General features: G+C 38.8%; 1 protein-coding gene across 2 annotated transcripts in view; it reads left to right on the top strand.

Annotated features, from left to right (window-relative positions):
- Atp11c (ATPase phospholipid transporting 11C) overlaps positions 1-11,651 on the top strand; it is a 178,875-nt gene extending 167,224 nt beyond the window's left edge. Inside the window, exons 29-30 of one of the 2 annotated variants that reach the window (XM_059250218.1) lie at positions 5,358-5,462; positions 9,122-11,651. In XM_059250218.1, the coding sequence (XP_059106201.1) occupies positions 5,358-5,459 (102 nt within the window). In that variant the 3' untranslated portion in view covers positions 5,460-5,462; positions 9,122-11,651. The remainder of the gene's footprint in view (positions 1-5,357; positions 5,463-9,121) is intronic. The other variant, XM_059250219.1, reaches the window with a different exon arrangement.
- Positions 11,652-26,007: the final 14,356 nt, after the last annotated feature.

The following is a 26,007-nucleotide window of genomic DNA, read 5'->3' as shown; positions in this document are numbered from 1 at the left end:
ATGTGTCAGAACAGTTGTGGGCACTAAACTACACTATCTCTGTGTATGTGGGGGGGGGGGATGCACAAAGTTACTATATATGAATGCGTACAGGCCAACAGAATCATGGCAACCGTAGGTCATATCAGATTCCATTTGGCCATTGATAAACAAGAAGAAACCAACTTTTAAATAAAGGAGAATGAATACCTTATTTTCCATAAAATATATTAGTCTTTATGTTTAATGACTAATTGTGTGAAATCTTGAGTGATTTCCTATTTTGCTCAGTATTCCTTGTTAAACAAGAGGGTAGACTTACTTTAAAGTGAAGCAGAAAATTACTTTACACTGGGTCATGCTCAGAGCCTAGCAGATTCTATAATAGGGTGAAATTGAAATGTGCATCCCTATCTGGAGTAGAAGGTGCCCCTAACTTCAGTAAACATACTACACATTCTCTACATACTTACTCTAGAATTGTCTGCAGCAGGTAGCCTATCAGTGCTATCCACAAGTGGGTCTTAGAAGCTGTTTTTAAAAGGAGACTTAACAGTAGGTAGTGAACATGCCTCTATGATGTTTGAAAAAGAAGCTAATATATATTTAATAATTATAAAGGCATTTTTATTTGGGGTTCCTGTCAATTCAATTTATATTGTCTGAGGATCCTTGATACATTCATTAGCTACTAGAGTAGGTGGTGATAATTCAGGGGTGAATCAAACATGGCCCCCAGCTCTTTGGAGCTTTCCTTCTAGTTACATTATAAAATATGTTCATTTTGAACCCTTCAGTAAGTAAGCAGATATAAAACATAATAATGAAATCAATTACATGGCTTTTGATAGCATAACAAGATTGGAGTAATTTCCTCCTAAAATCTCCAGTAAAAATTCTAATAATGGTAGCCCCCAGCACTGCTAAGATCTGTTGTAATGTTTGCATTATACATAATACTCACGGGGATGGAAAAATGGCTCATCAGTTAAGAATGCACGTTCTTGCAGAGGACGTAGGTCCACATAGATGTAGTAGCTTACAGCCATCTTTGACTACAGTTCTAAGGGATCTGATGCCTTCTTCTGACCTACACAGCTGCCATCCATGCTTACCATTTACAGACAAACATGCAAATACTCTTAAACATAAAATAAATCTCAAAAAAATAAAGAATGCAGAGTAGGAGGAATTGGAAGGGGAGATGAATGTGATCTAAATATCTTACACTCATATATAAAATTACCAAAGAATAAATGCAATTGCAATGGGCTGGAGATAAAAATAGCTTTTGGAATATTTATGTATCTCAAGAAAAACTTAGAAAGAAAAGCATATTATTTGCCGGGCAGTGGTGGTGTACACCTTTAATTCCAGCACTCAGGAGGCAGAGACAGGCAGAATTCTATGAGTTCAAGGCCAGCTTGGTCTACAGAGTAAGTTCCAGGACAGCCAAGGCTACACACAGAGAAACTCTGTCTCTTTAAAAAAAAAAAAAAAAAAAAAAAAAAAAAAAAAAAGGAGGGCTGGAGAGATGGCTCAGCCAAGAGCACTTGGCTGCCCTTTCAGAGATCCCAGCACCCATGTGGTGGCTCAGAACTACCTATAATGGGATCTGATTTTCTCTTCCACTGTGCGTGAAGACAGAGAACTCATATACATGAATAAATAAAATTTTAAAAAAGAGAAGCACATCAATAAAAAAAGCCTAAGTAAACTATAAATGATTATAAGTGATAAATTTCTAATTTTAATTTTTAAAAATATATCTATGAAAATAAGCTCACAGGTCTGGTGAGATGGCTTAGAGGGTAAGGGCATTTGTTGCCAAACCCAAGAACCTGAGTTCGATCCATGGTACCCACATGGTGGAAGGAGAGAACCAACTCCTTCCTGCAAGTTGTTCTCTGATCTATGCATTTATGCCATGTTAGGCATGCATTCCTACCTATGTTCAATGAAAATAAGCTCACTCAAGTCACTTAATTCAAGGGTTATAGTTCAACAACCTCTCAGCTTAATTTTCATCAAAGAGGTTAATTTTTGAGCTAAAGCCCATCTTTAAAGATAGTAAAGTTTACATCAGGTGGTGGTGGCACACACATTAAATCTCAGCACTGGGGAGCAGAGGCAGGCAGATCTCTGAGTTTGAGGCTAGCCTGGTCTACACAGTGAGTTCTAGAACAGCCAAGGCCACAGAGAAACCCTGTCTCAAAAAAGAAAAAACAGTAAAGCTTTTCTTTAGCTTATGAAATGACAATGCTTCATAACCATACTGTTGGTAATGTTTGATGGAACTACCAATGAGCATTGAACAGTAAAGAAGCAAGATAACACCTGAAAATGAGTTTTAAGGTTTAAGATTTGAGGTATTTCAGGAAGCTATATCTCATATAAACACAATAGCCTCCATGTAAATCATTGAAATACCCCTGTACCTTCTAGGCAAGTAGTAAATACTATTTTACTTTACATTTCCAGCAAGAAGATTTTCCAACTTTCGTTATATAATGTTTTCTCATGTAATCTGCCTCAATCTAAAAGGAGGCTTCACTGCCTGCTAGACATGAGAAGAGTTGTCTCATTAGTAGGAAATGACCCAGTAACATCCCAATGCCTAGTGTGAGATGTCTACACAAAATATGAAGGGAATATTCCAATGTATAGATATGAAGCCATTTAAGAGGAGAACACAGGGAAAGAAAGAATGTCAACTACCTGAGTAAAGTTCCCAGAGAATGCATTTTGGAAAATATAGCATTTTAATAATAAATGGTAATAATGATGAGTCATGTTGCAATACTTACAGTGTCATATACAATCATGTATTCAGAAGGCAGTACTCCTGAAAAAATGTATTACTGAAAATAAAATTACATTCTCATACTATTGTAAGGAAAAATCCTAAAATCATGGTTGTTGGGACAAGCCTTTATCCTTGGCCTCTTTGGCATACTATACTTGAGCTGATTTCAAAGCTCTATAGATGACTGCAAAGGAATGTGTACATTTTACACTGTTTTAGCTCATCATCACCTGTTCTCACCTACCACTGCCAGTTGCTAGCTCTGTTTTTTATTGTTTTGAATACTCTTTTTCATGTCATGCTTTCTACTGCTTTCTGTATGTTCATATTTCCTTTTTTTTTCTTTATAAAGTCTCTAAACACCTAATCTATTAGCCTCTAAAACTTTTATTTCTGTGCTACTTTTATCTTTGGAGGTTGAATACAGAATTTTGAACACAACAAAATGTGCTTATAGTTGCAGTCTCTAAATAGATAGGCTTGCACATTAAACTTGGGAATGGGGACATGGTATCATGTTAATCTTGTTGCAGGATTTTCGCCCACAAAACAGAAGATAGATTTTTTTTCTTTGAGAATCTGAAATATTTCTCTAGTTTTATCAACTGGTAATTTGTATACTTCCAACATGTCCCCAACTTCTGAATTTAAAGTAAAATATAAATGGGAAGAAGTATGGTTATATCAAAACACAAAAATGGAAGTATTTGTATTTAAATGTTTGGTTATAAAACTCTCTTGGATATGTACAATCACTTGAGCTACTTTCTTTTCCTATTTTCTTTAATGAGTAAAAAGATAAGAGTAATCTTCTGATTGTTTGGGTGGATGGTTAGTTGTTTTTGGTTTTGGGAACAGAGTCAAATTCATAGTGATCCGCCTGCCTCAGCCTCCTGAGTGCTTGGACTACAGTGTGTACCACCACACCTGGCTAACCTGGGTTATATTGATTAGCAGAGTTGTTGAGTTCATCCCCATCCGTAGTTGACCTCCCATCTTCTGTCTTGCATGGGCAATGCTAAAGCTAACTCTGCAAATTATGTTATGATTTCAGATAAGGAAAAAGAATCTCAGATTTTTCTAATTAAATTTTTACAATTTCTAATTTTTTGAGTTTGAAAAATGTGTACTTTACTTCAGAAAAATTTAGCCCACCTTTGTGAAGAGGTCTCTTATGTAAGAAAAATAGTGAAACTGATCAAACTAGAAAAAAGAAAATTAACCACTAATTCAGAGGCAAGTGGTAGGATGGTTACACCACCAAATGTTTTCTTATTATATTGGTTTTGGTTAGTTTTTTTTTTTTTTTTTTTACCTGTAGCTGCCTAAGGAGCAGTCAATTCTTTCATAATGTGTCTGTACAATTGAATAGGAAAGATTATTACTTCAGGTACATTAGTGATTTGTGATGGAACGTGAACATAGCTCTCTGACCAATGGATTTTGAACAAAATAAGGTAGTGAATTATTGATTAGAGATTAACCTTTTTTAGTAAGAGGCATATTAGAATTATTTGATTTAAAATAGTATATCCCCATTAATAAAATTATTTTAAGTTGATATACAGGAAAACAGCAGCTGGCACATATAATAGATTATTTCTAACTAACTCTACTTTTACTTTAGTAAGTAACGTTTTCCAAACTAACATGTCATTTCTACTTCCAGTTCTCAAGGTTTCTTTTTAAATGTTTTACATCTGAGAGAATATTTACTTTTTCTTTTCTTTCTTTCTTTTTTCTTCTTTTTTATGCTTTCTGCATTTCTCTCTTTTCTACTGCAATTTTCCACCTTTTGTGCAATTGTGAACAAGGTAATGAAACGCCTCCCTTCCTCAGGAACATCTACTATCTTCATGCTTTCTCAAACTTCCAGCAATCACAGTTTCTCTTGGAGTGAATAAGGTGATTTCCTTTCTTAATGTACCAACTTGCTTGCATTCTCATTGCCTGACACCATTTCTGATTCTTCATAAAAAGTTACTTCTCATGATTCATTTTTATATTTTCTATTGATACTTAAAATATTTTGTCATTTTCTTTTAATCATTTATTCACCTTCTAAATTGTCTTACTGGAGAAGGAGTAATTTTCAAACACTTAAACTATAACTTTGTAATATGGAGTAGGCAATATAGAAGCCATGATTTACACCTAGCCTGTTTATCAGGACAAGAGCATTTTGCACAAATTTCTCCTTTTTGACACGCTCAGAGCACCAGCACAACTCTCAGAGGTGTTCACCAAGAGGATGGTAAGGTTCATTAATCAAGCCATATTGACTCATCTTACCATATAACCTACCAGTGCCATCCCAGAAACCCAAGTTTTCTACATACTGCTAATATAATTTACTTAGACCACAAAAAAACAGTTTGAATTGGAGACTTTCTTGGTCCTTTAAATGTATTCATTTGAATGTTATGCATTTTCTGTGTAGTAAAATAATTTGTACTTTGGGGCCAGGAAAGTAGTCTGTAGGAAATGATTTCTTTTTTCTCCTACATTTTTAATCACCAGGTAGGTTAACCTATCTTCAAATGCTTTAAGTATCTTTGCCTCACTATTACAGAGAAATCAGAGCTGTAGAAGGGCATCTGACTCATTATCCGCCAGACCTTCAGTCAGACCTCTTCTTTTACGAACATTCTCAGACGAATCTAATATATTGTAACAGGTACCTAGTGTTAAACAAGTGGGCTGGCTTTAAAGAAACAGATTAACAGCATTATAAAGAAAAAATGAAAATATCACTCTTTAAATTTTCTCTGCTGTTGGTGTGGTGAACTTTATACTATTCTTTGCAAAAATATAAAGATGCATTGCTTGGAATATGGGGAAATTTATATTTTAAATTTGCTGAAACTCATAATGATGACATTTTCAGAGCTGAATGTTAATACAATATATTTAATTTGTGAAGGACAAATTGTTGTGGCAGTGCCATCATGTGAAAATACTTAATATTGATCTAGAAATAATATAATTTTGACTTATAAGGATGATTTGGAGAAACAAATATTCCAAAATTGCATCTGTATAATACCAAGTCAGTTTAGCATTGCATGTTTTTCTGGGAATTATGTGAAGATAATCAAATGTGTTTGTACCTTCATGTGCTGTGTCTGTGTGTTTGTAGGTTTACACTTTTAATGTCCTTGTAAACGTCTAATCCCCAAATATATGTTAATGATCCAGTCCTCTAATTATAACATTTTTAATGTCAAGTTTTATTCAAGCTAAATGTTTCAGCTCTCAGAGGTAAAATCTTTCCTAGCTATTCAGGGGGATGCATGCTTATTGACAAAATGTTTCCTAGTTCATGTTTCTAAAAAAATTTATTTTATAATATTGGTTTTATTTACCTCAAAAATATTTTAGAGGAATTAATATACCATGAGAGGAACCCTAGAACTCAGAATGACTCCTTTCATGTGCAATCTATATTTCCTACTTCAGAGGACTCTGACACTCGAGGTCCTGAAAGGTATTTTATCCATTGAAGGGAATTTGGAGTAATTCCCAAGTAATTCACTTATAAATTTGTCTACAAGCAACTCAGTACAGTTTATAGCAGGGCTGATTTTTATGCGCACATAAAAAATTATGATTGCCAGGCAGTGGTGGCGCATGCCTTTAATCTCAGCACTTGGGATGCAGAGCCAGGCAGATCTCTGTGAGTTTGAGGCCAGCCTGGTCTACAGAGCGAGATTCAGGACAGGCACCAAAACTACACAGAGAAACCCTGTCTCGACAAACCAAAAAAAAAAAAAAAAAGAAAAAAAAAAGAAAAAATGTGATCATCTGAATAAAATTGTGGGACAATATACTTGAATCTATGATTCTACCTTGGCCCATTTTAATAGATTGAATCTGTTGGTTCTTTCACCTCCTATCATTCACCACATTCTGTGTCTGCAGTGTTATTTTGGAAGCATACTTCTTTTGCTGCAGTCAGCATGTTATACATTTTTTTAATGACTCACCTGCATGTTTTTCCCCTTAGTAATGAGTTTACTTCTTAGTAGCCTTCAAAATCTTTGGCCATTTTGTTTCAGATTGCTATGTCCTAAGTAACCTATGAGATGCATCTCAGCAATAGTATTTGCATTTAATTTTGTATCCCCCTGGATTGCTTTCTTTAGCTTGGTCTATGGTTGAGGGGCTCTGCTGAGTAGCAGACACTGCTACTGCTTTTGGCCTCTCCAGGGCCTCAACTAAAACATCTAGAATTTAAGAAGTTTAAAAAGGCTGGGCAGAGGTGGCACATGCCTTTAATCCCAGCACTTGGGAGGCAGAGCTAGGCAGATCTCTGAGTTCTAGGCCAGCCTGGTCTGCAGAGCGAGATCCAGGACAGGCACCAAAACTACACAGAGAAACCCTGTCTTGAAAAAAAGAAGAAGTTTAAAAAGTTTTTCACTTTTAATGTAGTTATTTCTTCTAGGAATTGATTTTCATGTAGCATTAGTTCTTCAAGGAAAATATTTGGCAATTCAGCCACTGAATTTGTTCCTTGGTAGATAAGGGGACGACCTGATTTCTTTCACGTATTCTCAGGGTGAGTGGCAACCTTATTTTGGTTAAAGTCATTATGACCTGAAGACTGGGAAACATGAATAGAAATTGAGGGTATTCTAATGAATTTATAGTCCAATTAGGATAAGAAAGGTGTCCCAGAATGGGAACAAAGTAGTACCATTTTAAGACCTTCTTCCATTACTGTAATTCAAAATTTTTGAGTTTTAGACCATCAAGATGGTTCATCAGATAAAGATGCTTGCTGCCAAGCCTGATCACCTGAGTTCAATCCCACATGCTGGAAGGAGAGAACGACTCCTGAAGGCTAGTCTCTGACCTCCACACATGCACTATGGCATGTGCACACACAATACACTCTAAATAAATACATTTTAAACAAACTTTAAAGCTTGATTTTATCATGGAGAATCATAGATATACCCCCTCTTCTTGACACATAACTTCAGTGTTTATATTCAGGTTGTCTATTATACCCCATCCTGATCACAGCATGAAATGATGTTTAGAGGAGAGAGAAGAATGTGCAGATTTATTAGGGATATTTCTCTGGTTTTTCTTTTAAGTAGATGATGAATAAGAAAAAGAAGAGTCATTTGAATCATAGTAAATCATCTACCAAAAAGAAAAAATAACTTTGATATTATGGGTGGTGGTTTTTTTAGTAAAGGAGTATTTTCACAGAAAATTTCCAAAACTGAACATCTCAGAATTCCCAAATCCAGGGGCTGGGGCTGTAAGGTGGTGAGTGTGCAGGCATATGGACCTGAATTCAAGACCCAGCAGTCACAGAAAACACCAGGTATGCTGGTGCACTTGTAACCCTAATGCTGGGAAGGCAGAATAAGAGGATTCCTTGGAAGACAAAGCAAGAGAATTCCTGGAGCTTACTGGCTAGTCAGCCTAGTTCATTGGCAAGCCCAGGTCCCACTGAAAGACCCTGTCTTTAAAAAAAAAAAAGTGAGGGCGGAGTGTCTTGCTGCACACATTTAATCTCACCACTTGAGAGGCAAAAGTAGGTGGATCTCTGTGAGCTCAAGGCTAGTCAAAGCTACATAATGAATTCCTGTCTCAAAATAATAAAAAGGGTGAATGGCACCTAAGCATGACACCAGAGGTTAACCTCTTCCCTCTGCATGCTCATACACACACATGCATGTATACTCACATACATACATACTCAAAGATAATTCACACATCAAAAAATAAGCAATTCGGGGCTGGAGAGATGGCTCAGAGGTTAAGAGCACTGACTGCTCTTCCAGAGGTCCTGAGTTCAATTCCCAGCAACCACATGGTGGCTCACAACCATCTATAATGAGATCTGGTGCCCTCTTCTGGCGTACAGGCAAACTTGCAGAAAGAACACTTTATATAATAAATAAAATAAATCGTAAAAAAAAAAATAAGCAATTCATTCCTTCAATTCCTGAGCATCTACTACATGCCAAGCATTTTACTAGATGCTAGAGATAAAACTATCAGGATCCTGTGTTCCAGCAGCTCCCAGCTTAATAGGCAAACCCAGTGGGAAAAACTACTAGGAGAGCCCTGGAGCAATCCAAAAGCAAAGAGCAAGCCTGAACTATTCAGCTGACAGATGAAGAAAAAATTAGAAATCCGGTTATTGTGTCACTTTTTTCCCTCTTGCATGTGAATAAAACTTGGCACTTTTGTTAAAACAGTTGCTTTACTCTCATAACAAAATTTACTACTTGCTTTATTTTTGAAAATATTAAACAGATGGTTATATGTTGTTACCAAAATAAATTTTGTAACTCTATATTTTAACCTTTTCAGAATCTGAATCTTGAACTGCCCATGTTGTTGTCCTACAAGCATATTGACTGTGGTTGCAGCTAAAGAAAGAAAGCATGAAGGAACAACTACAAAAGATATTAACTCAGGATACTCAATATGCAACAAAAACCACTCTCATGTGTAGGGTTCAGAATAAATGTCCATTAAAATACCAAATAACTCTCCTAACCATTTACAGTTATTGTAAGTAGCCATTATGGCCAAAGTTAAGAATTATATGAAAGTTTAAAGTAAGCATACTTAGAATTCTGGATTTAGATAGAATAAAGTAACTATAAAATGGGTGCTCTTTTAACCCATTGACTTCGTGAATGGATTTAAATATAGTAGTATAAAGTAGAAGTCATGCAATGGAAATGAACAGATTTTGCTAAAACAGTGTTAACTTTTTTGCCTGGCAAAAGACATAGGCTGTTTGTATCACATTTCTCGTTCCTGCTGAATGATTATCTTATTTTTTTTCCAAATATAAAAGGAATACTTGAAAATACAGAAGAACTAAATGATATTACTACATCAGACAAAATAGTTCATCTTCTGTTCATTCACAGGCTAATTGTCTTGGTCTCTAATATCCTTTCTAAAAAAATACCTTGAATACTTTGTGTGATACTGTTAATTCTGGGTATTATTGTAGAAACAAGGTTGCAAAAGGTTATTTGGTTTGTTTTCTTCTGAACTACACACCACTTATGTATTTAAACTTGAAAATAAAACACTTTGGTCACTTGGGTAGTAGCCCCTCAAAACAGTTAAGCAATAAGATATTTCCAATGTCAATTTTGCTGGGTGATGAGGTAAGATGGATTAAATATATAAAAATAAGTGCCATTCTTAACATCGGCATTTTATAATTTTACGTGGCAAAGAGAGGAGGAATAGCTTATTTTAAACTACTAACGGTTTTTATTTGAAAGAGGTTGTGTTTGTGTATGTATACAGCACTTTTTTTAAAGTTACCAGTTTGGTAGAGGAGAGATCCATTCTAAAACAGTTCAACTTGTAAGAGCCATGACTCTTTGGACATGAATGTTGACTCCTGTAGCTGACTGGGACAGTGAAGTAGTCTAATTCTAAACTATGAGGTGGACCTTGGTAAGATCCTCAAACTACTGGATAAGAAAGAGGTTTTTACCCCTAATAAGTTCACTTAAAACATGAAGTAAGTGTGAAATGTCTTTATTCGATAGAGGGACCACATTTGAAAGCTAAGTTAAAATGATATTTAGAAAATATTTTTCTATCAGTTTCCAATTTTTTTGTCTTTCTGTCATGCCTGTACTATTTGATGTTTATATTTTACCTTGATTTAGGAAAGTATTAGGTTCATTCTATTCCAGTATATTTATATAGTCCATATGGCACATTTGATTCTTCCGTATATATTGTTTTGATGTTTAGATGTAATATTTCTTAAATTCTAAAAAGGTCATAATTTCAGTTACCAGGAACCATTCCATAATTAATTTAATTTGTTCTTGTCTATCAGTATTATTTTTGAGTATTTTGTTAAATGTCATTTACAGCTTAAGTGTGCTGTGTGCTATTGTAGCCTGTATTTGAGGTGATCTGCTGAAAGCAAAGTCTTTCTATTCTTTGCCTATTCCAAAGAGCTAAAACATCTAATCCAGGAAAGCTTTGCTATTGTGTTATTGTTGTTGTCATTGTTGTTGCTGCTGTATTGTTATTATTTTACATCAGAACTATAAGGACTGTGAATAACTATAAGAGCCAAATAGAGAGGCTTAGTTAATGCAGAACAATTGAGGAGTTGATATAGTCAGGATATCCAGGATAGTAGAAATAAAACTGAATATGTGTGACATGTGGCAGTGGAGAGAAATCTAGATAAGCAAGTGAGGGCTATTTAGAGTTGTATCTCAGTTACACATTACATTGTGCACTGCAGCTCAAATCAGAGGAGCATGGGTTTGCTTTTTGAAAGATTTTTATTAATGATGTAAAACATGGCTAGCGTGGGATTATCAGATGAAGTAACTTGAAATGAGCCATCCAGTATTCCTAGCACTATAATCTAACCACTCATATCAGAAGAGGGCAAGAAGTCAATAAGAAAACAGTAGGACCATATTACCATAATTTGAATGATTTTTTGAGCTATCAAAATGTCCCTTGTATTTTCAACACTGTTGTCTATTGTTTGAGGATGTTGCCTATTAAACAAATATTCATTCCATATCTACTACATATACACCAGCAACAGTATAAATGTAAGCCTAAATTTGCAAAAGTCATAATTTAGTGATAGAATTTTTTAATAACATGCAGTATATAAATGTGCAGATTTTATGCAGATGTTGATAAAATCATTTTTCAGCTTGTAAAATGGAACTGCAATATTACATTTTTCACTTAAGCAATTTTTTACATCTACTTTGTTGCTTTCTAAAATGAACGTGAATGCCATCTTTTATGAATGCAACTTGCCTTTTTCATTACAGAAATTTTCGTTTGATGTAATCAATAAACTTTGGTATGATATAATTGATATTTGGGCCTTTTTTAAGTATCAATTTGATATCAAAATGTTATAGATGCAATTTAGTGATAGGAAGTAAGTTTCCAGTTTCCTGTTTGCATGTACAGTTCACAAAAGGTTGCTACAACATCTCCATGAATTCAACTGATGTTTTATGGCTGTACCTAATTTGAGGTGAGTAAGAAACTTGTGAAATTTTTTTAATAAGACCATATTTTATAATTGTATAAATAAAGACCCAGCTAGGATGTAGTGATGATACAGTGTGTATTAAGCATGCACAAAGTCTTGGTTTTGATCCCTAGCACCAAAAAAAAGAGTATAAAACCCAGCCAGCTCAATAAATGCATATTAGATGTTCGTGGTAGGCTCTTACTGCTGCCCACACACTCGAGGGATTGTGATGTACATTCTGTGTGATCTTCATGTTTGACCTATTGAAACTCTGATTCTTAAGTGACCAAAGATGAAGTTTTACTGTAGATTGAAATTAATACAAAGATGTGCATATTCACATCTCCCTTCATGCGTCCTTATATTGCTCTGGCTACACTCAGGCCTTGAGAAAGACCCCTTTCTGGAAAAGTGCTTAGCTGTCAATCCATTTGCTCCACCTAAATCTGATTGTGTTGCATTTTGCACTTCAACCACTTCATTTTGGTACCCTTTCAATTCAATTAGTACTCTGTTTAGTCTATATTTCCTTTTTATTGTTGTGAGAAATGTGCTGTATTCAGAAACAAGATCTGAGTTAAAGTTTCAAATACTCTTATCCAGTGTGATGGAAGTCAAATGAGTTAAGGAATGAGACTTGTTCTGTAAAATGTAATTTGCTCCTCAGGTGGAAGCACAGTTATTTTTATATTAAAGACTTGCTTATTGCTCTGACACTAGTTAACATTTGTCATTTACCAACGTTTCACATATGTGTAATACATGCTTTCTAACTTACTGAAGTCAGTCTCTTCAGGATTCCTTCCCTTCCCCCATACAACCTTATGGGTCACTCTCTGTCTCCCTGCTTTGTCTGCCTTCAATTGCCAATACAGTGACTGTTGTGAGGGCTTGAGTGATTTGACCTCTTCAGCAAGAAACACATGCAAAGGTTAGGGGCTGAGGTTATCACTATGGTTATTCAGTGAATGCATCTATGGGTAAAGTGCTGGATGCATACTAATGAAGTCAAGAGGCCTGAGTTCTGGGAATAGTTATCAGGGGAAAAAAAAGGAGAGAGAGAGATGGCATTAGTTTGCTGTGTTTTTATTCACGTTTTCCCATTCATTAGATGAGCAAGGAATCAGAGCTTAGTGCCTAGTTCACTCATCCTTGATTCTAAAGAAATGTTCCTCTATGGGTTAAGTGAGGCCTGATCTCAGGGGTCTTAGGAACAAGTACTGGAAACAGATTGGTGGCTAAAATGAACAGTATACCTCATGGTAGGCCACAAGTCCTGCTGACAGTAAGTCTTTGGCCCTTGTTCTTTGGGTAGGGAAGAAGAAAGGATATACATTGCTAAATCACCTGCTGCTGCTTTAGTTTCTTCCTGAACTGCCAAGAATGTGCTATTAGTAAAACCACCAAATGTCCAGCTCCTTGTTTTAGGTAACAGTGTTCTAGCCACAGTATATGTTTTTACATTTTTCCTAATCCCAAAAGCCTTAGGAGATACATACTGATATCTCCCATATGTGCAATGAGGAAACTAAGTCACAAAAACCAAGGTCACGAGAGCCAAAATTTGGATCCAGCTATTGTGGCTAGAGTGTGTATACCTAACTAGGACACTATATTATCATCATTATACCCTCCCCTGATGGCATAAGTTAACAAGCCGCCAAAAATTAACCATGAGAAAACATCAGACAAACCCAAATCAGAGGGTTTGTGTATAGTAATGGACATGTGATCTTCAACATCATCAAGATCATGAAAAGACCAAGACCGAGAAACTTTCCCAGATAAAGGAAATCAACCATGAAGCATGTGATCTTAGTTGAATCTTAGACTAGAAATTGAATGACCACAGTCTATAATAGATATATAGATATAGCCCCGACCCCATCCCTGGGCACCAGCCACTCCCGGGAAGACCTGCCCAACTTGGCCCCAGGTTCTGGTCACCAGGCAGGTTCCCTTCTAGCCCCACCGGGAAGGATCCCCTTCTCCAAGACCCCTGGCAGACCCTGCAGTCTCCATGCCCTGCCCCCACACCCATCCGCCTGAGCCCCAAGCCTCTTCCTGAGACTTAGAGGCCGGCCCCCAGCTCCCATCTTGCCCCGGACTTCCCTTCTGAAGCACAGGTGAGTGCCCTAGCTTGCCCCCGACCCCATCCCTGGGCACCAGCCACTCCGGGGAAGACCTGCCCAACTTGGCCCCAGGTTCTGGTCACCGGGCAGGTTCCCTTCTAGCCCCACCGGGAAGGATCCCCTTCTCCAAGACCCCTGGCAGACCCTGCAGTCTCCACGCCCTGCCCCCACGCCCATCCGCCTGAGCCCCAAGCCTCTTCCTGAGATTTAGAGGCCGGCCCCCAGCTCCCAGCTCCCATCTTGCCCCGGACTTCCCTTCTGAAGCACAGGTGAGTCCCCTAACTTGCCCCCAACCCCATACCTGAGCACCAGCCACTCGGGAAGACCTGTCCAACTTGGCCCCAGGTTCTGGTCACTGGGCAAGTTCCCTTCTAGCCCCACTGGGAAGGATCCCCTTCTCCAAGACCCCTGGCAGACCCTGCAGTCTCCACGCCCTGCCCCCACGCCCATCCGCCTGAGCCTCAAGCCTCTTCTTGAGACTTAGAGGCTGGCCCCCAGCTCCCATCTTGCCCCGGATTTCCCATCTGGAGGAGAGAGAGAGAGAGAGAGAGAGAGAGAGAGAGAGAGAGAGAGAAAGAGGAGAGCACCCATCCTCCCCCGGACTTCCCTTCTGAACAAGAGCTCCCATCCTGCCCCGGACTTCCAATTTGGACAAGAGAGCTCCCATCTGGACAAGAGAGAGAGACTTCCTGAATCTGTCTGAACCAAGTGTGCGGATAAGGCCAAGAACGAACCACAAGGAGATGGGCAGACGTCAAGGCAGAAACACATACAACAAAATGAATAGCAATACACCATCACCAGGCCCTAGCCCTCCTCCAACACCTAGACCTGAACATCAAAAATTGGAAGAAGCAGAAGAAAATAGCCTTGGGCTGGAGAGATGGCTCAGTGGTTAAGAGCACTGGCTGTTCTTCCAGAGGTCCTGAGTTCAATTCCCAGCAACCACATGGTGGCTCCCAACCATCTGTAATGAGATCTGGCGCCCTCTTCTGGCATGTAGTCAGAACACTGTATACATAATAAATAAATCTTTTAAAAAAAAATAGCCTTATGAATGTCATCATGAAGAAGCTAGAGGCTCGTGTAGAGGAAAAGACAAAAAAATGTGAAGAACGCTGTAAACAACTAGAGGAAAGTGCAAACAAATTAGAAGAAATCAAAAAAGTCCTGGAAGAGAACAATAAAATACTGAAAGAAAATCAAGAAAAATCAATGAAACAAATGAAGGAAACAGTCCAAGACCTGAAAAGGGAAATAGAAAAAATGAAGAAGACACAAATAGAGGGAATGCTGGAAATAGAAAATCTGAGAAAACGATTGGGAACTTCAGATGCAAGTATAATCAACAGAATGCAAGAGATGGAAGAGAGAATCTCTAGCGTTGAAGATACAATAGAATAGATTCATCAGTCAAAGAAAACACTAAAGTCAACAAAGTCGTGAACCAAAATGTCCAAGAAATTTGGGACACCATGAAAAGACCAAATCTACGAATAATAGGGGTAGAAGAAGGAGAAGAATACCAACTCAAGGGCACAGAAAATATATTCAACAAGATCATAGAAGAAAACTTTCCCAACTTAAAGAAGGAAATGCCTATGAAGATACAGGAAGCCTATAGAACACCAAACAGACTAGACCCCCAAAAAAAGTCCCCTCGCCACATAATAAACAATTAAACGTACAGAATAAAGAAAGAATATTAAGAGCAGCAAAGGAAAAAGGCCAAGTGACATATAAAGGCAAACCTATCAGAATAACACCCGATTTCTCAATGGAGACTTTGAAAGCCAGAAGGACCTGGACAGATGTAATGCAGACACTAAGAGACCATGGATGTCAGCCTAGACTAATATACCCAGCAAAACTTTCAATCATCATAGATGGAGTGAACAAGACATTCCATGTCAAAGCCAGATTTAAACAATATTTATCCACAAACCCAGCCCTACAGAAAGCACTAGAAGGAAAATTCCAACCTAAGGAAGTCAGATACACCCTCGAAAACGCAGGCAATAGACAAAGCCACAGCAGTAAACCCCAACGAAGAAAAGTACACACACATCACCACCAAAAAATAACAGGAATGAACAATCACTGGACATTAATGTCCCTCAATATCAATGGACTTAATTCACCTATAAAAAGACATAGGCTTACAGAATGGATACGAAAGCAGGACCCATCTTCCTGCTGCATACAAGAAACATATCTCAAATTCAAAGATAGACACTACCTAAAAATAAAAGGCTGGGAAAAGACTTTCCAATCAAATGGTCTTAAGAAACAAGCGGGTGTAGCCATCCTGATATCCAGCAAAATAGACTTCAAACTAAAATCAATCAAAAGAGATCAAGAAGGGCATTACATACTCATCACAGGAAAGATCCACCAAGATGAAGTCTCAATTCTGAACATTTATGCCCCAAACACAAGGGCACCCACATATGTAAAAGAAACATTATTAAAGCTTAAATCACATATAAAACCCCACACATTAATAGTGGGAGACCTCAACACCCCACTTTCACCACTGGACAGATCCCCCAAATCGAAACTTAACAGAAATAAAGGACTTAACTGATGTCATGACTCAAATGGACTTAATCGACATCTACAGAACATTCCATCCTAACAAAAAAGAATATACCTTCTTCTCAGCACCCCATGGAACCTTCTCTAAAATCGACCACATACTTGGTCACAAAACAAATCTAAACAGATACAAAACAATTGGAATAACCTCCTGTGTTCTATCAGACCACCATGGTCTAAAGTTGGATTTCAACAACAACAAAAACTACAGAAAACCTACAATCTCATGGAAACTGAACAATACCCACCTGAATCACCAATGGGTTAAGGAAGAAATAAAGAAAGAAATTAAAGACTTCCTAGAGATCAACGAAAATGAAGACACCACATATCCAAACCTATGGGACACTATGAAAGCAGTACTAAGAGAGAAATTCATAGCACTAAATGCCCACATCAATAAGCTGGAGAAATCTCACACTAGTGACTTAACAGCACACCTGAAAGTTCTAGAACAGGAAGAAGCAAAGTCTCCCAGGAAAAATAGATGCCAGGAAATTATCAAAGTGAGAGCTGAAATCAATAAAATAGAAACAAAGAGAACAATACAAAAAATTAATGAAACAAAGAGTTGGTTCTTTGAGAAAATTAACAAGATAGACAAGCCCTTATCCAAACTAACCAAAAGACAGAGAGCATCCAAATCAACAAAATCAGAAATGAAAAGGGGGACATAACAACAGACATTGAGGAAATCCAGAGAATCATCAGGTCATACTTCAAAAACCTCTATTCCACAAAACTGGAAAACCTAAAAGAAATGGATAATTTTCTGGATAGTTACCACATACCTAAATTAAATCAAGACCAGATAAACTATTTAAATAGTCCACTAACCCCTAACGAAATAGAAACAGTCATTAAAAGTCTCCCAACCAAAAAAAGCCCAGGACCAGATGGTTTCAGTGCAGAATTCTACCAGATCTTCAAAGAAGAGTTAATACCAATACTCTCTAAATTGTTCCATACAATAGAAACAGAAGGAACATTACCAAACTCCTTCTATGAGGCTACAATTACCCTGATTCCCAAACCAAACAAGGATACAACAAAGAAAGAGAATTACAGACCGATCTCCCTCATGAACATTGATGCAAAAATACTCAATAAAATACTGGCAAACAGACTCCAAGAACACATCAAAACAATTATCCACCATGATCAAGTAGGATTCATTCCAGGGATGCAAGGATGGTTCAACATACGAAAGTCTGTCAATGTGATACACCATATAAACAAACTCAAAGAAAAAAACCACATGATCATCTCACTAGATGCTGAAAAGGCATTTGACAAAATCCAACACCCCTTCATGATAAAGGTCTTGGAGCGATCAGGAATACAGGGAACATACCTAAACATAATAAAGGCAATTTACAGCAAGCCAACAGCCAACATCAAATTAAATGGAGAGAAACTCAAAGCAATTCCACTAAAATCAGGAATGAGGCAAGGCTGTCCGCTCTCCCCATACTTATTCAATATAGTACTTGAAGTTCTAGCCAGAGCAATAAGACAACATAAGGAGATTAAGGGGATACAAATTGGAAAGGAAGAAGTCAAGCTTTCCCTATTTGCAGATGACATGATAGTATACTTGAGCAACCCCAAAGATTCCACCAAGGAACTGATACAGCTTATAAACACCTTCAGCAACATAGCAGGATACAAGATCAACTCCAAAAAATCAGTAGCCCTCCTATATACAATGGACAAAAAAGCAGAGAAGGAAATCAGAGATACATCACCCTTTACTATAGCCACAAATGACGTAAAATACCTTGGGGGTAACACTAACCAAGCAAGTGAAGGACCTATATGACAAGAACTTTAAGTCCCTGAAAAAAGAAATTGAAGAAGATGTCAGAAAATGCAAAGATCTCCCATGCTCATGGATAGGCAGAACTAACATAGTAAAAATGGCAATCTTACCAAAAGCAATCTACAGATTCAATGCAATCCCCATCAAAATACCAACACAATTCTTCACAGACCTGGAAAGAATAATACTCAACTTCATATGGAAAAACAAAAAACCCAGGATAGCCAAAAGAATCCTGTACAATAAAACAACCTCTGGAGGCATCACGATCCCTGACTTCAAGCTGTACTATAGAGCTACAGTAATAAAAACAGCTTGGTACTGGCATAAAAACCGACATGTGGACCAATGGAATTGAATTGAAGACCCTGACATTAATCCGCACACCTATGAACAAACAATTTTTGACAAAGAAGCCAAAAGTGCACAATGGAAAAAAGAAAACATCTTCAACAAATGGTGCTGGCAAAACTGGATATCAACATGTAGAAGGCTGCAAATAGATCCATATCTATCACCGTGCACAAAACTTAAGTCCAAGTGGATCAAGGACCTCAACATAAATCCAGCTACTCTGAACCTGCTAGAAGAGAAAGTAGGAAGTAGTCTTGAACGCATTGGCATAGGAGACCACTTTCTAAATAGAACACCAGTAGCACAGACACTGAGAGAAACAATCAATCAATGGGACCTCTTGAAACTGAGAAGCTTTTGTAGGGCAAAGGATACGGTCAACAAAGCAAAGCGACAGCCTACAGAATGGGAAAAGATATTCACCAATCCCACATCTGACAGAGGACTGATATCCAGAATATATAAGGAACTCAAGAAATTAGACATCAAAATGCCCAACAGTCCAATTAAGAAATGGGCTATAGAACTAAACAGAGAATTCTCAACAGAGGAAACTCAAATGGCTGAAAGACATTTAAGGAATTGCTCAACATCCCTAATCATCAGGGAAATGCAAATCAAAACAACTCTGAGATACCACCTTACGCCTGTCAGAATGGCTAAGATCAAAAACACTGAAGACACCTTATGCTGGAGAGGATGTGGAGCTAGGGGAACTCTCCTCCACTGCTGGTTGGAATGCAAGCTTGTACAACCACTTTGAAAATCAATATGGTGCTTTCTTAGAAAATTGGGAATCCATCTCCCCCAAGATCCAGCTATACCACTCTTGGGCATATACCCAAGGAATGCTCAACCACACCACAAGAGCACTTGTTCAGCTATGTTCATATCAGCATTGTTTGTAATAGCCAGAACATGGAAACAACCTAGATGCCCTTCAACTGAAGAATGGATAAACAAAATGTGGTACATATACACAATGGAATACTACTCAGCAGAGAAAAACAATGACATCATGAGGTTTGCAGACAAATGGATGGACCTAGAAAAAATCATCCTGAGTGAGGTATCCCAGACTCAGAAAGACAAACATGGTATGTACTCACTCATAACAGGATACTAGATGTGGAACAAGGATGACTGGACTGCTACTCACATCACCAGGGAGGCTACCTGGAAAACAGGACTCCAAGAAAGACACGGGGATCACCCAATGACAGAGAAATGGAATGAGATCTACATGAACAATATGGACATGAGTGGGGGTAGTGAAGGGCGAGGGTCGAGGGAAATAGAGCTTGGGGGAGCGGGAGATCCCAGCTGGATCAACAACAGAGAGGGAGAACAAGGAATAGGAGACCATGGTAAATGAAGACCACATGAGAATAGGAAGAAGCAAAGTGCTAGAGAGGCCCACAGAAATCCACAAAGATACCCTCACAACAGACTGCTGGCAATGGTCGAGAGACAGTCCGAATTGACCTACTCTGGTGATGGGATGGCCAAACACCCTAATTGTCGTGCTAGAAACCTCATCCAACTACTGAGGGATCTGGATGCAGAGATCCATGACTAGGCCCCAGGTGGATCTCTGGGAGTCCAATTAGCGAGAATGAGGAGGGTTTATATGAGCGAGAATTGTTGAGACCAAGGTCGGATAAAGCACAGAGACAAATAGCCAAACGAACGGAAACACATGAAATATGAACCAATGGCTGAGGGGTCACCAACTGGATCAGGCCCTCTGAGTTGGTGAGACAGTTGATTGGCCTGATCTGTTTGGGAGGCATCCAGGCAGTGGCACTGGGTCCTGTGCTCATTGCATGAGTCGGCTGTTTGAAACCTGGGGCCTATGCAGGGTCCCTTGGCTCGGCCTGGGAGGAGGGGACTGGACCTACCTGGACTGAGTCCACCAGGTTGATCTCAGTCTGTGGGGAAGGCTTTGCCCTGGAGGAGATTGGAATGGGGGGCGGGCTGGGGGGAAGGTGAGGGGGGCGGGAGGGGGGAGAACAAGGGAATCTGTGCCTGTATGTAGAACTTAATTGTATTGCAAAATAAAAATTTTTTAAAAAAGATATATAGATATAGATATATATACCTAATATATAATACATATGCTTTTAATATAAAATATATAGATGGTCTCATATAGCCCAGGCTGGCCTGGAACTTTTTTAATTTTTGCATGTAATTGTGTGAATATGCATGAGCCGTGATGCATGTGTGGAAGTGAGAGGACAACTTGTGGGATTCAGTTCTGTACTGTGAGTTCCTGGAATTGAACTCAGATTGTCAGGCTTGTTATCAGGCACCTTTAACTGCTGAGCTAGCTTGCTGGTCATGACCTTGAACTTCCTGTCCTGCATTCAACTCCCCAGTATTGAGATTACAGGCATGCACCACCATGCCTAGTTTATGAGCTACAACTTGGGTCTTTGATTGGCAAGTATTCTACTATTGAGCTACATCTCCAGCCCCAGGTCAGTGTTAATTTTCTGATATTTGAAGTTAGGTTGATCATATAGCCTGTTTTATTTTGGGGGATCTAGGTGAAAGGTATATGGGACTCCTTTGCACAATTTTTGCAACAAATCTGGAATTATTTAAACATATGTTAAACAAAAATGATGAATCATAAAATGTTAATAGGAAAAATCAAGCTAAACACAGAAGAGTACATAGCACTAAAAATGTATATTTACCTAATTCATTTCATCTTCACAATATCTGTATAGAGACTATTAAACTCCAGAGTCTTACAAGTCAAGGCCAAGGTAAAATCATATTCTCTCTGGTCCCTCAGAACAGAACTCAAGTTTAACTCATGTCTTTCTGATCTGTATACCTTATAGTGAGGGCATGCTTGCATCCTGCACTGACAGGTATAGGCCCTGTGTATTCTATTTGCCTGTCCTTTATAGGGACTTTAGTACCTGGCCTGTCATAGAATCCATCTGTCAAGGCCACAATCTCGAACAGACCCACATGACTGGACAGCATGTAGGATTTTCAGAATATTTTACAGGAATGTCAATGGCTTCAGCCATTTGCCAAATGGTGTTGGCTCTGGCCTTTACATGAACCCAGTGATCAGCCTCTAGTAGTAACTGAGGATAGATGGCCCATACTTTTGTAAAGGCATCTGCTTCCTGACTTCCAGGAGGACTCAATGGGGTGCAGGCTGCTACATGGAAAACTATCAGAGGTTATGATTCCTATTATGTATTTGTCTCCACATCTGTTATTCCTACCATGGCTGACCCAACACTTTCCAGTTTTCCTATTCCCGTTTTGTCATCCATAAAGTGGGGCCTCTGAATATAGCCCACTTGTCAGTACAGATTGTCTCAGGCAAAGTCTCATGAGTTACTACTATCTATATTGTTCTTCACTAGGCCCATTGGCTACATTTTCTTTCTTTTTTTTTTCAATCACATGGTGTTTATGTTCATTTGTAATACTACAGCTACTCCTTCCTGTTTTTTGCTCCTACTCTTTATACTAAGCATACATAGGGATGGATGGTGTCCCTTTTTACACTTAATCTGGGTTATCTTTTGGTTCAATTATTAGAGGGGTCTCAATGGCTTGGAAGGGCACTGGCCCCAGGACAGCCTGTATGACACTGATAACAGGGCTTGCAAACACTACACCATATTCCTGTAAATATGTACACCATATTTTAATTCTATGCCACCCTAGAAAGAGACTTGGCCAGAAGGCATCCAATCCTTCCTTAATTGTATAAGGTATTTTTTGTGGCTACCAAGGTAGGACTGGTGATGAATTCTGCCTGCTGTAATGGTTTATACGCAGCCATCATTTACTGTTAGAGCACTGTGTACCTAACTTCTGCCCCTTGCTGTACCTGAGACCAAACCATATTATAATTATTTGCTCAGGTTGTTTTTGCCTTAGCCCCCAGCTGTAACCTTCTGAGCTTCTGGTGACTTTTTACACAAAAGGGCACTGGGATAATTGGACACACAGCTGTTTAGCCTTTACAAAGATCTTACTTATCCTGCTCAAAAACCTCCTGAGCCTTTCTGTCCCAATTCTACATACCACCCATCTTTATCGTTGTATAGAGGATGGGCAAACTGGACAAGGTGGAATGTGAAACTGCCAGTATCCCAGGAGCCCCAAGAATATCAGTACTTTTTTTTTCATGTACTTTACATATCTGTAGCTCTTTTACAAGCACTGGCTGTTGTAGGATTTTCTCAACATACCCATCTTACTAGACCAGAACACTGTCAGGAATTTTGCAGTTGTGCCTGGCCCTTGGGCCGTGTATGGATTGAAATTCAATTCTCATTCTTTTAGATGCACCAGTATGTCTTTTAGATGTTTTTTCTAAATCTGTAAAACACTCAGAAGTTATCATAATGTTATCAATGTAATGAAGCCTTATTACAAAGGATAGGACAGGATAACAAAGCAAGGTGCTAGTTCACCATCCTATGACAGTGGAAGGATGAAGATAGCCTTGGGGAAGTAATTTTAAGGTCCATTGTTGGCCATTCCAGATGAATGAAAATTAGTCTTGATATCTAGCAGCTAAGAGATTACTAAGAAACACATCACTTGTATCAGATATCTGACATTCTCCTGAGGTACCTCCATGGGACCTTGCTGTATTTTCCCACCCACTATGGTCTTAGGGCTGGCTCAAGCTGTTTGGTTTATCCCAGTGCTGTGAGGGAATGGTTGTGCCCACTTGTTAGTCTGACCCTAGCTGTTATGTGGTAGATACTTGCAAAGCTGCCTCTGCCCGCTCCTCCCCCCACTCCCTTGAGCTAGGATGTGATAAGACTCTTGACTTGAACTATGACTTAAGCCACTCCAATTGTCTCTCCCTCAGCCACATCGAGTTTCTGTGAAAACCCCAGCTAGGCAAACGTTTTCCACCCTAAGCATGCTTGTTTTTCAAGCATACTTTTTTTTTTTTTTTTTTTTTTTTTTTTTTTTTTTGCAGGACAGAAATGTACACAGTTTATGTTAGGGGGAATATTGCCCACCCCTAGGATAAGGCTGGTCCTTTTAGCTTGTACTCTTTTATCCTCATATCCATCCACTGTTATGTATTACCCCTGGTAGTTTTGGGTGTTGTCATGAATTAAAGCACTCAACTTCAGTATCCACCAAAGCCTAAGTATTTTGTGTATTGGTAGAGGGACCAACAAATTCATAGTTTACCATAAGGCCTCTGGTTGCTGAGTACAGCCCTCACTCCCAGACAATTTTGGCTACCCTTTCAAAGGAGCAGCTAAAGTGGTTCCCACCCTAGAACATCTTTCTTCATATCGTGGGGCACACTGGGGGCTCTCTGTACCTTCCTGTCTTCCATTCCCTTAACCCTTTGGTGAATTTGCTTTAAAGTCTTGCAAAAACTCACAAGCACATTTGGCTTTTTACCATTTTTTCCCTAAGAGCTCCAACTCTACATTGTTTGTTGTTGGTTTTCTTCATCTCCGTGGTGCTTTATCACATTAATTTGATTCACATCCTGGTATAGATTGTTCAGATCTTCCATAGCCTCTCCTCACAAAAATCACATTCCACCATGGAACTCACCAAAGCCACTAACACTCCACCCCAGTCCTGAAGTCCCTGATGAATCAACATCTTTTTAACTCTTGGGTGAACAGAATCCTATCTGACCCATGTCTGGATATCAGACATGCTTTAAAAAAAACAAACAAAAAAAGCCTTTAGTTCCCTTACTAGCACTTTTACTTCCATTTCTCCCCTCTTAATTATCTGACTCTTCACATTGGTTACAAGTTTTTGAATCCCAGGAAGGTCCCTTCGGCACAGGTTTAACTTGCACTTAAAACCTGAGTTTTGATTAGAAACTGTACAGCCCCTTGCCTCAAGGCACTGCTGTTCACTTCTTGCACTGCTTCTTGTGTTTAGCCTCTAATGATAACTTGCCTTCCTATATATTTTCCCATTTAGTGAAAACTCCATTGTACTTACCCTTCTGTTTGTCTGCACTTACATACTTTATAGTAATGCAACCACCTACCCCAGGCTACTCTCTCGGGTTGCTAGCATGCTGTTTTCTAGCTCTCAAAGTTTCCCTTCTCAAGTTAGACGATCCGCACTACACATGAAGTACTAAAAGAAAGGCTCTGAATAAGGACATCCTGAAGACTTTATTTATTTGCATAGGGCTTTTTTCATTTCATTGAGACAGGATCTCTCTATGTAACCCTAACTGTCCTGGAACTTGCTATATAGAACAGGCTAACCTCAAAGTCACAAGAGATCTGCCTGTCTCTGCCTCCAGAGAGCTGGGATTAAAGATGTGCATTACCATGTCCTGCTGGTATACAATTTCTTTCTTGGTGGTGTGTGGCTTGTAGAGGGAGACATGGTCTCACTATGCAGCCCTGGCTGTCCTGGAACTCACTTTGTAGACTAGGCTGTCTTCAAACTCACAGAGAGCCTCCTGCCTCTGCCTCCCGAGTGCTGGGATTATGCATTACCATGCCCTGCTGATAGACAATTTCTAAGAATTTTAACATTAATTTTTATGGTTTACTACATTCAAATATGACAAAAATTCAGTATGGTATATGGCAGATGGTATGGTGTATTAATGCAAAGATTTCCAGAAGCAGAGAAATCTGAATTCAGATTATAACTCTGCCAAGTACAGGTTGTAGAATATTGATTGGTAAATTGCAATCTCCATGAACTTTAGTGTCCCAATCTGTAAAATGGGTGGTAGGTAGCAAACCTATCCAGCAATGTGAAGATGCATATATGAGATCATACTTACTAAAATACCTAGTACAAGGACTGCGTTGATGGCTTCATGGGTGAAGTGCCCCACAAGTCTGACAACCTGATTTTTGGGTCCCCAGAACCCACATAAAAAGATAGAGACAGGGGCTGGAGAGATGGCTCAATGGTTAAGAGCACTGACTGTTCTTCCAGAGGTCCTGAGTTCAACTCCCAGCAACCACATGGTGGCTCTCAACCATCTCTGGCGCTTATAATAAATAGCTAAATCTTAAAAAAAAAAAAAAAAAGATAGAGACAGTAGTGTATGCATCCATAATCCTAATACGTCCCTACCAAGAGATAGGGGGCTAAAACAGGAAAATCACTGGAAGCCCTCAAGCCAATAAGCGGGGCATATACAGTAGTGAACAAGGAAGGAGACCCTGTCTCAAACACGTGGAAGGTGAAGACCTACACCTGAAGTTGGTCTCTGATCATACACATGCCACAGAAGGCATACCCCCCCAACTTAGACACATATACAAAT

Source organism: Peromyscus eremicus, chromosome X (genome assembly GCF_949786415.1).
Source record: "Peromyscus eremicus chromosome X, PerEre_H2_v1, whole genome shotgun sequence".
Lineage (NCBI taxonomy): Eukaryota > Metazoa > Chordata > Mammalia > Rodentia > Cricetidae > Peromyscus > Peromyscus eremicus.
The sequence above is the reverse complement of the archived record's forward strand: the minus strand, read 5'-3'. Positions and strand labels throughout refer to the sequence as shown.